General features: G+C 41.8%; 1 protein-coding gene across 5 annotated transcripts in view; it reads right to left on the reverse strand.

Annotated features, from left to right (window-relative positions):
• MAPKAPK5 (MAPK activated protein kinase 5) overlaps nucleotides 1-12,826 on the reverse strand; it is a 35,455-nt gene extending 22,629 nt beyond the window's left edge. For 3 of the 5 annotated variants that reach the window (XM_081283414.1, XM_081283411.1, XM_081283410.1), the window contains exons 1-3: nucleotides 12,140-12,826; nucleotides 1,340-1,413; nucleotides 656-731 (exon numbers count right to left, since the gene is read on the reverse strand). In XM_081283414.1, coding sequence (XP_081139540.1) covers nucleotides 656-731; nucleotides 1,340-1,413; nucleotides 12,140-12,175 — 186 coding nt within the window. In that variant the 5' untranslated portion in view covers nucleotides 12,176-12,826. The remainder of the gene's footprint in view (nucleotides 1-655; nucleotides 732-1,339; nucleotides 1,414-12,139) is intronic. The other 2 variants (XM_081283413.1, XM_081283412.1) reach the window with 1 other exon arrangement.
• Between the last annotated feature and the right edge of the window lie 2,609 nt (nucleotides 12,827-15,435).

The raw sequence follows: 15,435 nt of genomic DNA on the forward strand, positions 1-15,435 counted from the left end.
TGCCAACATTTGCTCTCCAAACTTCCCACCCAAAACTGACCATACTGGGTGCAAGGGATAAGCCTATTTTAGTAAAAAGGCTTTTCACTGGGAATGATGTTGTTTTCACAGATTATCTCCTTAATGCTCTTTCCATAAATAAAATCTCACTAACAGACTTACTTTCTACAATCCTATTAGCAAATGAAAAAAAAAATTGGGCAAATAACTCATTCCAGAAAACACTCCATCTCTCTAAGCACACAAGTAAATCCCTCACTGCACGCATTAATAGCATATTATCACTGCATCCAGATAATTTTAAATCAATGTATATTTTAAAAAACTAGGAACATCCTCAAGTCCTCCTGCAGCATCACTTTTACATACAACATTCAACTTGTTCTTCCTCAGCCTATTTTATCTCCATCCTTCAAGTGCAATTTTCAATAAGCAAAAACTGAAGTAAACCGAATATGTTAGAGTGATTAGGAAAAAAAAAAAGACTCTACTAACAGTTTCCATGTGGACAGATCTAGAATAACTTTATAATGATAACAGGAATAGGACATAAAATGCTTCATGTATCTCTGTATTCTCTCCAGGAAGCTGCCTTAATTGTAAAAGAACAATTCTTAGGCACTTCAAGGCAAGTCAAGGCAATACAGGACCATACCTCATTTCTAGCTTTTGGACGATCAAGAAGGATTTTCAGTGCAAACCGTTCTTGGGTAGATTTCTTTACACAGACCCTAGATTTGGAGAGAGAGAAAAAAAACAATCAGTGATCATCTATGTTACAGTGAAAATTAATTCCAGAGGCGTCTCACTCTTCTTCCAGATGCCCAGGTCACAGCTCCTGAATGCATGACATCAACTTGCCACAATGAGCCAATGAAGAAATAGTGGCCTCTCCAGGGTACAAATGACTCTCATAGTGGCTCCACAATCTCCTCATCCCAAATGATTCTGAATTACACAGCATGTGACTTGGACACTTGACTACATTTTTAGATGCATGAGAGAAAGACCTAACCTCAAGGAGTTGGGGATTTAGCTCAGTGGCAGAATGCTCACCTAGCATGCCCAAGGACCTGGGTTCAATTATTGACCCTGAAAAAAGAAAAAAACCTCAAATAGAAGCTAGGAATGAGTTCAGTGATAAAGCATGTGCTTAGCATGCCTGAAGATCTGGTTCAATCTCAGCACCAAAAACCAAAAACAAACAAACAAAAATCCTCTACTTGTTAACTTAAGGTCATTTCTCAAATCTGGCATATCTGATACTTCTAATTCAGAACATATTTCAAATGGTCCTGCTCAGAACAAAGTTGCCACAATTCTCACATGGATCTCTTACCTAACTGGACCACTGATTCCAGCTCCCAGCTTCTGAGTCCAATTGATATTGTATTCTTCCAAAATGGAGGTCTCCTATTAAAATTAAAAAGAGAGGGCAGAGAATGATTCCCCGATTAAAAAGCTGAATAACTAAGCAGAGGTGGGACAACAGAACTAAGATTCAACATCTCATCTTCTAAGAGAAAATATAGGTTATAATTACACATTTTACTTTAAATGGTTCACAGTCATTGCTTTCCAGTAAGGCACAGATTTTGGAATAAACAAATCATCCAGCTCTCTACAAGTTTTATTCAAGTAGACAATCATTGCTTTTTTGAATTGGGAGGAAAGGTTCTTTCAAAATGGGGCTATAGGTAAGTAAGTGGTACAGTGTTTGTCTAGCATATCCAAGAACCTAGATTTAGTCCCCAGCACTACAAAAGAAAAATGAAGCAATTACTCAAGTGCATTTTCTATGATTTCAGAAAGACTGTCAGGTATTATTATACTATAGAGACCTATATCCTTAAATAGTTGTTCAAGTCGCAGAACTGAAAATAAGTTGTTGGACCAATTCCCCACAATACTCACCATTGTGCATTCTACCTGACAGCCAGGAAAGCTCAACTTGGAGACTCTGACCGAGTTTTGACACTTGATTTCATAGCAGTAAAACAAGCACTGCCAGACCTCTTTATATTCCTGATTTTGAATCCTATTTTTCTTACACCTCCTATCTGCCCCAGGTCTAATTCATGCATCTTTGTTGATGGTGTCACAAACACTAGTCAATGCAAAAATTTCATTAAGTCAACACATTCACACCTCTCAACTAAACTGTGTGTAGTTGGTACATTTTCTCACATATTTTAGTAACAAAGACAGGAAAGTATGGATCAGTTAAAACACTTTATTGGCCAAGCTCAGTGGCACAAGTCTGTAATCTCAGTGACTCAGGAGGCTGAGATAGGAGGATGTTAAGTTTGAGGCCGGCCTCAGCAACTTAGCAAGACCCTGTCTCAAAATTAAAAAAAAAAAAAGGTTGGGGATATATATCAGTTGGTAGAGTGTCTCGTGTTCAATCTTCAGAACCAAAATAACACAATAAAATAAAACCCACCTTACTAAAGGAAATTAAGGACTAATTCTTTTTTTAATATTTATTTTTTAGTTGTAGTTGGACACAATACCTTCATTTTATTTGTTTTTTTAATCTGCTGCTGAGGATCAAACCCAGGGTCCCACACGCGCTAGGCGAGCGCTCTACCACTGAGCCACAACCCCAGCCCAAGGACTAATTCTTTAAAGACATCAACAACAAACATATTGGCTCAGTTTTACTAAGAAATACTTTCATTACCTTAAATTAACATGAATATAAACACCTGAAATAACTTTGGAGAGTGCTCCTAGGCCAAGGGTGAGCAAATTAAGACTCTTGGGAAAATTCAGCCCTGCCTGATTTTATAAAGAAGTTACTAGCACACAGCCACATCTACTTCAGTATAGTCTGTGGCTGTTTTCACACTGCAACTACTGAGCTAAAGACTGTGATAAAGGGCTGTGGCCGTGGCTCAGTGGTAGAGTGCTCACCTAGCATGGTTGAGGCACTGAATTGGATCCTCAGCACATAAGTGTAAAGATATTGTGTCCACTTAAAAAAGTAAAAAATAAATATTAAAAAAAAAGAATTGTGATAAAGAGACTCTATGGCCATGAGGCCTAAAACACTTCCCAGGCAACCCTTTACAGAAAAAGCTTGCTTTTCCAGACCATGTTCTAGACCTTGGTTCTCAACAGTAATTGCCCATCACAATCACCTGAGGGTTTTTTTTGTTGTTGTTGATGTTGTTTTGTTTTGTTTTTAAACTATCCAAAGCCAAGGTCCTTCACAAGAGATTCTAATACAACAGGCTTGGGATGGAGGCTAGGCATTGATATCCTACTCCCACTTTTGTCTCTATCTGATGTGGACCTTAGGCATTCTCTGAAGTTCAACAGGTAGGAAAAAAAGGAAATTCTTGTGCTCACAGCATGAAGAGGTAGGCAATTCCTTGCCACAAAGAATATATTTAAAATTAAGACAAAGCTGTCAAAAACAATGACTTCTGGACAACATAAACCAAACAAACTGAGTAGGACATATTCTTAAAACTCCTCTAGGGGTCCACGTAATAACCCCCTTCCAGCCTGGTTTCTAGAATCTCCTACCCTTTGATTCTCACTGCCTAAAGCACAATCAGTTGGTGATGATGCTAGTTTCTCAGCATGGAGCTGGCTATGAAAATTAGTGGTTTTGCGGCCCTAGGGGGTAGACTCAGTTTGGAGCAGGAAGAAAATTCATGGTGCTACCAACTAAAAGTGGTGAATGTTGGTGGGAATGGATAGTTTTGCTAGCCCAAGACAAAGATCCTTGTTAGGTATGCAGAACATCCAGAGATTAAATGAGAAAACATTGACGTAGAGCTACAGAAAGTCCAAGACAAGCTCTCCAGAAACCTTGACTGACTGGGAAACTACACATGGACTAGCTGAAACTTGAGGAGGCCAGGGAAAATTGAAAGCCCAAGGAGAACTCAGAACTGGTTGTAATAATCTGTTTTGGTTTTTTTCCCCCTGATACTGGAGACTGAACCCAGGGTCTCACCCATGCTAGGGAGTCACTCTACCTCTTCATTTTGAGACAGTCACACAAAGTTGCCCAGGCCGGTTCAAACTTGCTACACTCCTGCCTCAGCCTCCTAAGAACCTGGGGTTACAGGAATGTACCACCATTCCTGGCATCAGTTATAATCTTGGAGCATTTCTCTAAGACAACACACAAGTTGATCAAGAGACTAAAAACCTTAGAAGTTCAAAGTATTTCAAGACCACTGTCAAAATCACAGGCTGACAACCAAGGTAAACACCCATAAATAGAACCCACCAAAAGTCTGGCTAACAAAACAAATGAAATTAAGAATTTAAAAATTTGAGGGCTGGGTTGTGGCTCAGCGGCAGAGAGCTTGCCTAGCACGTGCGAGTCCCCGGGTTCGATCCTCAGTACCACATAAAAAATAAGTAAATAAAATAAAGGTATTGTGTCCAACTACAACTAAAAAGTACATATTAAAAAAAAATTTGAGCAGAGGGCTGGGGATGTAGCTCAGTGGCAGAGCACTTGCCTAGCATGTGTAAGGCACTGGGTTCAATCCTAAGCACCACATAAAAATTAACAAATAAAATAAAGGCATGTTGTCCATCTATAACTACAAAAATAAACTTTAAAAAAATAGAAATGAAAACTAAGCAGAGACATCAGCATACCACAGGGAAGATACATTTCAGTTTAATCTAGGCATTACTAAATATAACAAGCTACATATAAATACGCAAAAAATATATAAATATGCAAAAAAAATTCTGAAAACTAAAAACCACTGCTAAGTGAAACTGAAGAAGTTTTAAAGAAATACAGAGCTATAGCCAGGCATGATGCCACATGCCTGTAACTCCAGCAGCTCACGAAGCTGAGGCAGGAGGATCTCAAGTTTAAAGCCAGCTTCAGCAAAAGCAAGGCACTATGCAATTCAGTGAGATCCTATCTCTAAATAAAAACACAAAATAGGGCTGGGGATGTGGCTCAGTGGTTGAATGTCCCTGAGTTCAACTCCTGATACTTACCCTCCACCTCAGAAAAAGAAAAAGAAATAGAGAGCTATACCATGTTCATGGATAGATGGCAGTTGTCCCCAAACATCAAAATCCCAGGAGACATTTCTATAGAAATTGACAAGTTGATTCAAAACTTTTTTGGAATTAGAAAGAACTCAAATAGCCAACACAATTTTGAAAAAAACAACAAGCTGGTTTTCATATTACTTAATTTGAAAGCTTACTACATTTCAGTAATCAAATCAGTATAGTACTGGCAGAAGTAGATCATATTGATCAACATTATAGATCTGAGAATGCATAATACATACGTATGACCAACTGATTGTCAGCGAAGATGGCAAAGTATTCAATGGGCAAAAGAGAGTCTTTAGAAGAACTGCTCCTGATTCCTCAGGAGTGGAACCACCATTTGACCCAACTATCCACTCCTTGGTCTAAACCTAAAGGACTTAAAATCAGTATACTATAGTGCAAGGCCCTATAGTGACATAGCCACACCAATGTTTATAGCAGCTAAGTTCACAATAGCTAATCTGTGGAACCAACTTAGATGCCTATCAATAGAAGAACAGATAAAGAAACTGTGGCATATATACACAATGGAATATTACTCAGCATTAAAAGAGAATAAAATTATGGCATCTGCAGGTAAATGGATGAAGTTGGAGAATATTATGCTAAGCAAAGTAAGCCAATCCCCAAAAACTAAAGGCTGAATGTTTTCTGATTAGTGAATGCTGATCTATGATGCTGGGGCATGGGAAGAATGGAAGAACTGTGGACTGGGCAAAGGGGAGGGTAGGGAGGGGTTATGAGGGTAGGAAAGATGGTGGAATCAGATGGACATCATTACCATGTATGATGGCACAAATGGTGCATCTCAACACCGAGTACAACCAGAGAATTGAAATGTTGCACTCCATTTGTGTACGATGAATTGAAGTGCATGCTGCTGTGAAAAACAACTAAGTAGAACAAATAAAAATAAATTTTAAAAAGATGAAGAACAATGGGCTGGGGATGTGGCTCAAGCGGTAGCGCGCTGGCCTGGCATGCGTGCGGCCCGGGTTCGATCCTCAGCACCACATACCAACAAAGATGTTGTGTCCGCCGAGAACTAAAAAATAAATATTAAAAATTCTCTCTCTCTCTCTCTCTCTCTCTCTCTCTCTCTCTCTCCCCTCTAAAAAAAAAAAAAAAAAAAAAAAAAGATGAAGAACAACAACTGCTCCTGGAACAACTGGATATCCATGTGAGGGGGCTAGGGCTAGGGTTGTGACTCAGTGCTAGAGTGCTTGCCTAGCATGCGTGAGGCACTGGGTTTGATCCCCAGCACCACATAAAAATAAACAAATAAATAAAGGTATTGTGTCCATCTACAACTAAGAAAATAAAAAAATAAAAAATGAGGGGCCAGCTGGGCATAGTGACGCACACCTGTAATCCCAGCAGCTTGGGAGGCTGATGCAAGAGGATTGCAAGTTCAAAGCCAGCATCATTAAAAGCAAGGTGCTAAGCAACTCAGTAAGACCCTGCCTAAATAAAATACAAAATAGGGCTAGAGATGTGGCTCAGTGGCCTAGTGCCCCTGAATTCAATCCTCAGTACACACACACACACACACACACACACACAAAAAAAGAGTGACGCTGCCAGGCATATTGCTCAATGGCAGAGTGCTAGTCTGGTGTGCATGAGGCCCTGGGTTTGATCTCTAGCATGAAAAGGAAAGGAAAAAAGAAAGGAGGAGGAAGGGGCAGAGAAAAGGGAAGAAAGGACATACAGGAGAAAAATCTAGTAACCCTGGATTAGGCAAGGATTTCTTGAGTAAGAAATCTTACATGTCTGGATAAACACAATCCATAAGAGAAAAAAATCTGCTAAATTGGACTTCATCAAAATTAACTTGCTCTTGAAATATAACATTAAAAATGACAAGAGAGAGTTTGGCAATGTAGTTTAGTGGCAAAGTGCTTAATTATCATGCACAAAGTCCTGGGTTCAGTCCCCAGCACCTCAAACAAGTACATCAAAAAAGTGAAAAGATATATGTAGACTGGTAGAAAATATCTGCCAATCATATATCTGAAAAATGACTTTTATTCAGTTTATAAGGAACTTCAAAATCTCAATAAGACAAACATCCCAAGTTAAAAATAGGCAAAAAGATCTGAATACAGTTCACAAGAAAAAAACTCAAAAATGACAAAGTGGTATATAAAAAGATATTCAACCAGGTTGGAGTCGTGGCTCAGTGGTAGAGTGCTTGCCTGGCATGTGTAAGGCCCTGGGTTCGATCCTTAGCACCACATATAAATAAATAAAAAGATCCACCGACAACAACAAAAAATTTTTAAAACATAGTCAACCATATTAGAGTATACTCTACTATATGCTCCGAGTATACTCAAAGTATATAAAGAACTCTTACAACTGAATAAGACAACCTGGTTTTAAAATGCACACGAGATTTGAATAGACTTTTCACCAGAAGAGATACACAAATGGCAAATGAGCACATGAAAAGATACCCAACATTATCAGTCATTTCAGAAATCTAAATTAAAACCAAAATGAGAAACTACCACATACTCACCAAAACAGTTAAAATAGAAAATTTATAAGGCTAAATATTTGTTACAATGATCAAAGAACCAGAACACTCAAACAGTCCTGGTGTAAACGTATAATAATGATACAACCATTCTGGAAAACAGTTTGACAATTTCTTTAAAAATTAAACGTAAAGGCTGGGGTTGTGGCTCAGTGGCAGAGTGTTACCTCGAATGTGTGAGGCACTGAGTTCAGTCCTAAGCACCACATAAAAATAAACAAACAAATAAAAGTACTGTCTCCATCTACAACTAAAAAATATATTTTTCAAAAATTAGGGCTGGGGATGTGGCTCTAGTGGTAGCACGCTCGCCTAGCATGCATGAGGCACTGGGTTTGATTCTCAGCACCACATAAAAATAAAATAAAGATATTGTGTCCACCTAAAACTAAAAAATAAATATTAAAAAAAATTAAACATAAACTACCATGCTAGCCAGGAATTCTATACCAAGGTGACAAACCAAAAGAAATTAAAACACACGATCACATAAAAATGTGTACAGTTTTATCATTTCATTACTAACAGCTAAAAACTGAAGCACTCTAAATGTCCATGAACTGGGAATGGATAAAAAAGACTAACAGGGGTGGGGTTGTAGCTCAGTGGTAGAGCACTTGCCTTGTATGCATGAGGAACTGGGTTCGATCCCCAGCACCACATAAAAATAAATAAAATAAAGATACTGTGTCCATCTACAACTAAGAAAAACAATTTTAAAAAGGACTAGTAAAAAGGCTGCTACTCAACAAGAGGAAGGAATGAAATACTAAAATTTGTGCTAACAGAGACAAACCTCAAAAGTGTTCAGCTAAGAAGCCAATAAGGATTACATATTGTAAAGTTTTATTAATTTAGAATTTCTAAAGACAGCAAACTACAGTAATATGAATTTTATTTATTTTTTGGGGGGGTACGAGGGATTGAACTCGGGGGCACTCGGTCACTGAGACACATCCCCAGTCCTATTTTGTATTTTATTTAGAGACAGGGTCTCTCTGAGTTGCTTAGGGCCTCACTAAGTTGCTGAGGCTGGCTTTGAATTCACCATTCTCCTGTCTCAGCCTCCAAAGCACACTAGTGATTGTCTGGGATGAGAAAGAGGAGCAAGGACTGACTACCAACAGGCAGAAGGAACTTCCTATAAGTGAGGTGGAAATGTTCTAAACTGAATTCTGATATGGCTCAAGAACTCTCTAAATTTTTTAAGAAGGAATGAATACACTGTCATTGGAATTTTACAATATGCAAATTATATAGCTTTTCAAAATATTTTTTAAACCAAGGAAATGAATTTTCACTAAGTTCATCACATATTAGCAATTCCTATATACAACAGTAGGTAATATGTAAGAATCTGTAATCCAAAGATTCTCATTCTGAGGTATAGCTAAATGTCTTAGAAGAGTGAAGTCATACAGCTATGGGAATAATAACAGAGGTGGGATAACAGAGCCCTCAGATGTAAGAACTTGGTATTGGTCTAACATTTTAAGAGTAATAGGATAATGGGTCTGGGATTATGGCAGGGGTAGAGTGCTTCCTAGCATGTGTGAGGCACTGGGTTCAATTCTCAGCACCACATAAAAATAAACAAATGAGGGCTGGGAATGTGGCTCAAGCAGTAATGCGCTTGCCTGGCATGTGTGAGGCTCTGGGTTCGATCCTCAGCACCACATAATAAATTCAAAACATGGAAACAGACCCAAAGGCTCTGATTTGATGTTCTGTTTGCTTGCTTCCCAAGGAGTACATCTTAGTCACCACTGGTTGTCAAACAAAATTGTGTTGGTTTGACAAGTCCAGATTAATAGGAAGATTGATAAACGGGGCAATAGTCAACAAGAAAACTACAACTACACTTCAATTTCTATGAGCTAATATTCATCAAGCTCTCCCTCTTAATTATTTCTATAAGCTCATTTAGGTATATCTGCCCATTTAATCCTCTAAATATTTCTGTGAGCTGGGGAGTGCTTTTATCTCCTTTCTATAGACAAGAAACTAAGGGACAGAGAAGTGAAGTGACTGACATAAGGATATATAGCTAATAAGTGGCAAGACTGGGATTTTAACTCCTGATTCTAACCTGAGAAACTATTAACAACCATTAACATTGCCACTCCAATTATATAACTGTCCACTAAAACTATGACCCTTTTCTGCTCAAAACTCTCCCAAAGCTCCCCTCCTAATGGCCTGCAAGGCCCTAAATGCTCTGCTTCCTGTTACTTTTCCTCTAAAATCACCTACAATGACCCACTGAATCCCAGTACCTTGCTCTTCCTACATCACACTGGCTGCTTCTACTTCAGGACCTTTGTACTTGCTATTCCTACTGCTTGTAATAGTCTTCCTTGAGACAATGGTGGCTTGCTCTCTCATTTCCTTCAGAGTATGAACAAGTACTACCTTCTCAGAAACACCTTTCCTGACCAGTCAAAATAGTACTACTCACCCTTTCTATATTTCTTAATTATAAATACCTGGCAATGTTTATTACCTAAATACACCATCTAAAACATAAGCTCCAGGAGAGCAGGGACAGCTAAGAATCTGGCTCATACTACTTGTGCCTGCACCTGACACAAAAGCAAATACTTGTTGAATGTAAAAATCCACATATATGTTGTGGTGCACAACCCAAATATATAACTTCAGGCAATAACTATAAAATCCGAACCAAAAGAAAAAAAAAAACGAGTCTGCAGGCTTTTTTTCTTTGGGGGTACCAGAGATTGAACTCAGGGACACTTGGCCATTGAGCCACATCCCCAGGTCCTTTTTGTTTTTTAATGTTTATTTTTTTAAAATATTTTATTTATTTATTTATTTTTTAGTTATCGGCGGACACAACATCTTTGTTGGTATGTGGTGCTGAGGATCGAACCCGGGCCGCACGCATGCCAGGCGAGCGCGCTACCGCTGAGCCACATCCCCAGCCCTTAATGTTTATTTTTTAATTTTAGGTGGACACAATATCTTTATTTTTATGTGGTGCTGAGGATCCAACCCAGTGCCTCACGCATGCCAGGTGAGCATGCTACACTTGAGCCACATCCTGAGCCCTGGTTTTTTATTTAGAGATGGAGTCTCATTGAGTTGCTTAATGCCTTGCTTTTGCTGAGGCTGGCCTTAAACTTGAGATCCTTCTGCCTCAGCCTCCAGAGCCACTGGGATTACAGGCATGCGCCACAGCGCCAGCTCAGAGCAGTCTTTTCGTACACATTTATTTTTTAAAATTTGATCTTCCTTAATGTATGCGTTTCTAATTGATACCTCCTTTAAAAGATAAAGTTTCTTTGGAATGATAGATGAATTCTATAAAAACATCTCAAGGCTGGGGTTGTGGCTCAGTGGTAAAGTGCTTGCCTCACATGTGTGAGGCACTGGGTTTGATTCTCAGCACCACATATAAATAAATAAGATAAAAGTCCATCAACAACAGTTGATGGAGCTGGACACAGAGGCAAACGCCTGTAAACCTAGCAGCTCAGGCAGGAGGATGGTGAATTCAAAACCAGCTTCAGCAACATAACAAAGCCAGAAGCAACTTAGCAGACCTTGTCTCTTAAATAAAATATAAAAAAGGGCTGGGTATATGGCTCATTGGTTAGGTGTCCCTGGGTTCAATCTTCAGTACCAAAAAAAAAAAAAAAAGAGTTGTTGGTAACAGTAACTGTATAAAGTATCTTGAAGAGGGAAAAAAAAATCCCAAATCTAGGAAGAGATGCTTTTCCCTCAAGGAAAATGAAATTCCTCAATACACTGGGCTGGCTTAACATTGTAAAATAAGTAATACATCAAACGTTAAGCTTCAGTGTTCAGTTTACATAACTAATTTCCTGCTACAGTTGACAAGACAGATGACCGGCCTTTAGTGTGGAAAGTTTGCCTGTTAAAAGTGAAGGAATAAAAATTAAAAAGTAGGTTCAGAAAACTTTATCATTTTATTTGGGTCATTTTAGAACACTTTTACAGTTTGTGCTTTTCTCTTGGATAACAGAGCACTATGACCTAAGACACACTGATAGCTCTTCCTAAACAATTTCAGTGCTCCCTAGGGAAGAAAAAATAAGGGGAGGAGAAAGCACAGAAAAGAACAAACTATTCCCCCAAAGGGCAGGTTCTGTAGTAAGGCAAACCACTTTCTTCTGAAACTGCAGATTTCCAAGAGGCCGACTTCTGTCAACAGCATCGAGAGGGGTGGGTAAAAGGCAGCTCTCCAGATGTTGTTGCAGCAGACCACTTGGAAGCAAATGCTGGAGCCATCTGGGAGGGATGGAAATCCAGGCCCTCCGCGCCACTCAACTTCATTCTAGCCGAGTGCAATCTCATTAACCAGGGAAACTGGAAGGAGTCGGGCAACCCGCCCTACACGGGTGCGCGCGCACACACACACAGACACACACACACACACTTTGCCCCAGGGCTGTCAAACGTGCTCCAAGAAACCTCTCACTCCGAACTCTCTCCACCTTCTGAGGCTGGAGTCGAGAAAGCCATAGTGAAGAAGAGAGGGAGGAGGTGGCAGCCCCCGTTTACCTTGATGGCTTTCTCCATGTCGTTCTCTTCCGACATGGTTCGCAGGGCCCCCGCAGCCAAGAGCGGTGGAGACTGCGCAGCTGCCGGGTCCCCTAGCAGCGGAGGGAGCAGAGGGCTGGGAGCTCGCGACCCTGGGCCTCGGGGAGTCGGGCAGCAGCCGCTAGTGGGGACCGGCGGGGATGAGGGGCCCGGCGCCGGTTCGGCTTCGGCGGGCGGCTCTAGGCCGGCGGCGGCAGTGGCGGAGGCGGCGGCCCCTGGAGACAAGCCTTTGTGCTGGGCCCCGCGCGGTCGCCTCCCGGCCTCATCCCCGGCCGGGGAAGCGGGCTCCCGGGGCAGGGTGAGGCGAGGAAGGCCTCGGCCCGAGGCGCTGTGCAAGGGCTTCGCGGGGCCGCGGCTTAGGCCCGGGCTCGCCAGGTCCTGAACAGGAGCCTGCGCCTCCGCCTCCGCCGCCGGCACCGACCCGAAGCCGAGGCCGCCGCCGCCGCCACTGCTCCCGCCGCCGCCTCAGCGCCACACATCGCCGGGACACCCGCGCCGGGCAGCCCTGCCGGCTGCCCGCCTGCGCTGTGCCCAGCAGGTGCTCCGGGTCGCCCCTCCGGCCGCCGGGCTCCGTGACCCCAGAACTCCACGCGCCCCTCGCAGCCGTCCGCTGGGGTTTCCGAGCCACCCCCGACCCGCGCGGGTGACATGCAGGCACTCGCCTGGCCTCCTCAAGACGCGCCGCTCACAAGACAGGTCCCGGGGCCTTCCGCTGCGCCGGCGCCGCGCTAATGACGCAGGAGGCGGCCCGACCGGACTGGGCCTGTCGAGGCTGCGGCTGAAAGGCAGTGTCTGCGAAAGTGTCGGGGCTATCCTTCCATCTCTTACTTCCAGAAACAACCTGTGCAGAGAGTGGCAGCTCATGACAAGGAGGGAACTGAGGCCTGGATGGGTCTCAGTTGATGCAAAGGAAGGAATTGTGCGTCCTATATAAGGGCAGCAATTGCTCCATTTACGGAGCGTTAAGCTTCCTTCAATCTCTTTTTCCCCCATTGCCTCTTTTTATCTTTTTGTGTTGTGAGGTAAGTCTGTTCTTATACCCCATTTACAGATATGATATCTGAGACCCAGGGCCGATTTTTCTTGCGCACGGCAGAGAAGTGGTCGAGACAGAATTGGAACCTAGGTTTGTGGTCTTTATACCAGGAACCTGTCGAACGATCTTACAGGAGCTTTAGCTCATTACCTGTTGATTGTTCTTTATTTGCTCACTTTATTTACTGAGCACCACTGCGCAGGGCTTCCCAGGCCCTAGAGAAAGGAGAACATGGCATGGCACCTGCGCATGGACCTTTCTGGAGAAGTAAGCAGACAATAAACGGAATAATACAGTGTGGTGTTAAGAAGAAAATGAAAAGGATGCCGAGGTAAGAACAACCGGTTGCGAGGACTACTACTTATTATATGATCAGGCCAGGTCTCTCAGGAGGTAACATTGAAACCAATACCTCTGAGGAAGGGAGAAAGAGTTCGCCTTTGGAAATCCGTGAAAGAGATTTGGGGGCAAAAGGAACAGCAAATGCAAAAGTCTTTAAGTGGAAATAAGTTAAAGGTGTTTAAAGAGCAGCAAGTATGCTGATCACTGCTTGACCGGCATAGAAGCCAAGAGTGACACCAGTTTTTTGCAAAAAGACTTTTTTGTGTATGGTCAACCGACAGGAGGCCAGGAGCTATAAGCTCCTATATCTTCCCAGTATTTTGGTACCTGGAATTTATAGGCAGGCAGAGGGGGCAAGCTATTTACTGATTGGATGAGGAGAGGGGGGAATTTGGGGGTTCTTTTGCTCAAGCTAAATAGTCAATATACTTCTTAATAGGTGGCATGTTTGTTTTCAGGGGTAGTTGCCACATTCCAGGTGGGGGTTTTGACCAAATATGCTGCCTGGCTTCTTCTGTTTGTGTCCATTTTTTTGGAGGGGAGAAGAGGGTACCAGGGATTGAACCCAGGGGTGCTTAACCACTGAGCCAGATCCCCAGCCCTTTTTAAATTTTTTTTTTTTTTAAATTTTGAAACAGGGTATTGCTAAGTTGCTGAGGCTGGCTTTGAACTTGCAATCATCCTGCCTCAGGCTCCTGTGTCACTGGGGTTACAGGAGTGCCCCCCCTGTATCTGTTTTTTGTTTGTTTGTTTGTTTTTTATACTGGGGATTGAACTCAAGGGTACTATTTTGTATTTTATATTTTATTTAGAGACAGGGTCACTTTTGCTGAGGTGGGATTTTAACCTCACCATCCTCCTGCCTCGGCCTCAGGATTATGGACATGTTCCACCACACCCAGCTTGTGTCCATTCTTGAAAAGCCAGTTACAATGAGTTCTTGAGTGAATTCTGGAGGGTTTTCCTGAAAGACAGGCACTAGGTTATTTAAGGAATTCATGCCCAGATGTGTTCAGGCCTTAACTGGTTTTAACAACATTGTAGCTGGAGTAGAGCCAGTAAAAGAAGAGTGATGAAGGATGACGGTAAAGAGGTGGGCAGGGGCTGCTTTGCATTAGATTTTATTTTGGATTTTATTCTAAATCACTGGAAAGTTTTAAACTAGAGATTAATGTGATCAGACTTATGTTTTAAAATATCTCTGAGCCATATAGAGAATAGAATTTTGGCAGTTAAGTTGGAAGCATAAAGAGCTATAGGCTGTTGGAATAATCCAAATGAGAGGTCTTTATGATGTTTGAAGAAGGTGGTGGCAGTTAAGTTGGAGAGAGGAGGTAGATTTAAGATATGTTTTGGAGATAGTATTGACAGGACTTCCAGAAAAATTAGATGGGGAAGGTGAGGAAAAGAAATGAGTTAAGGGTAATTTCCGTGTGCTTGGCTTAATGATGGATGGATGGATAGATCATGAAACTTCCTGAAAGACTTGATGGGGGTGAGGGTGAGCAATCCAGAGTTCTTTACTATCTAGGTTAATTTGAAGTTCTTGTGAGTTATACCAAAGGATAAATCAAGTAAGTAATTGAATATTGTGTGGAGAAGAGTTGTCCATCTAAATTATTGTTCTCTTTGTTGGCCATCCACCTACACTGTATTCCTCAGCCCTCATGATAAGTGTAAACCTGTGCCTGTGTGCTTCCAATGAAAAGTGAATAGAAGAGGTGTGCACATGTTCCAGGCCTGGCCCATAACAACCTTCAACAGGTGCTCCTCTAGCCTCTTTCTCTGCCAGCTGGAAGCAAATGACCACCAGATTCTGGAAAAGACAAAACTCCTCAAGACTGAAGATTCCTGAGTGGAGAACCTATCTCGCCAACCT

This window comes from Spermophilus citellus (assembly GCF_964194105.1).
Source record: "Spermophilus citellus genome assembly, chromosome: 3".
NCBI lineage: Eukaryota > Metazoa > Chordata > Mammalia > Rodentia > Sciuridae > Spermophilus > Spermophilus citellus.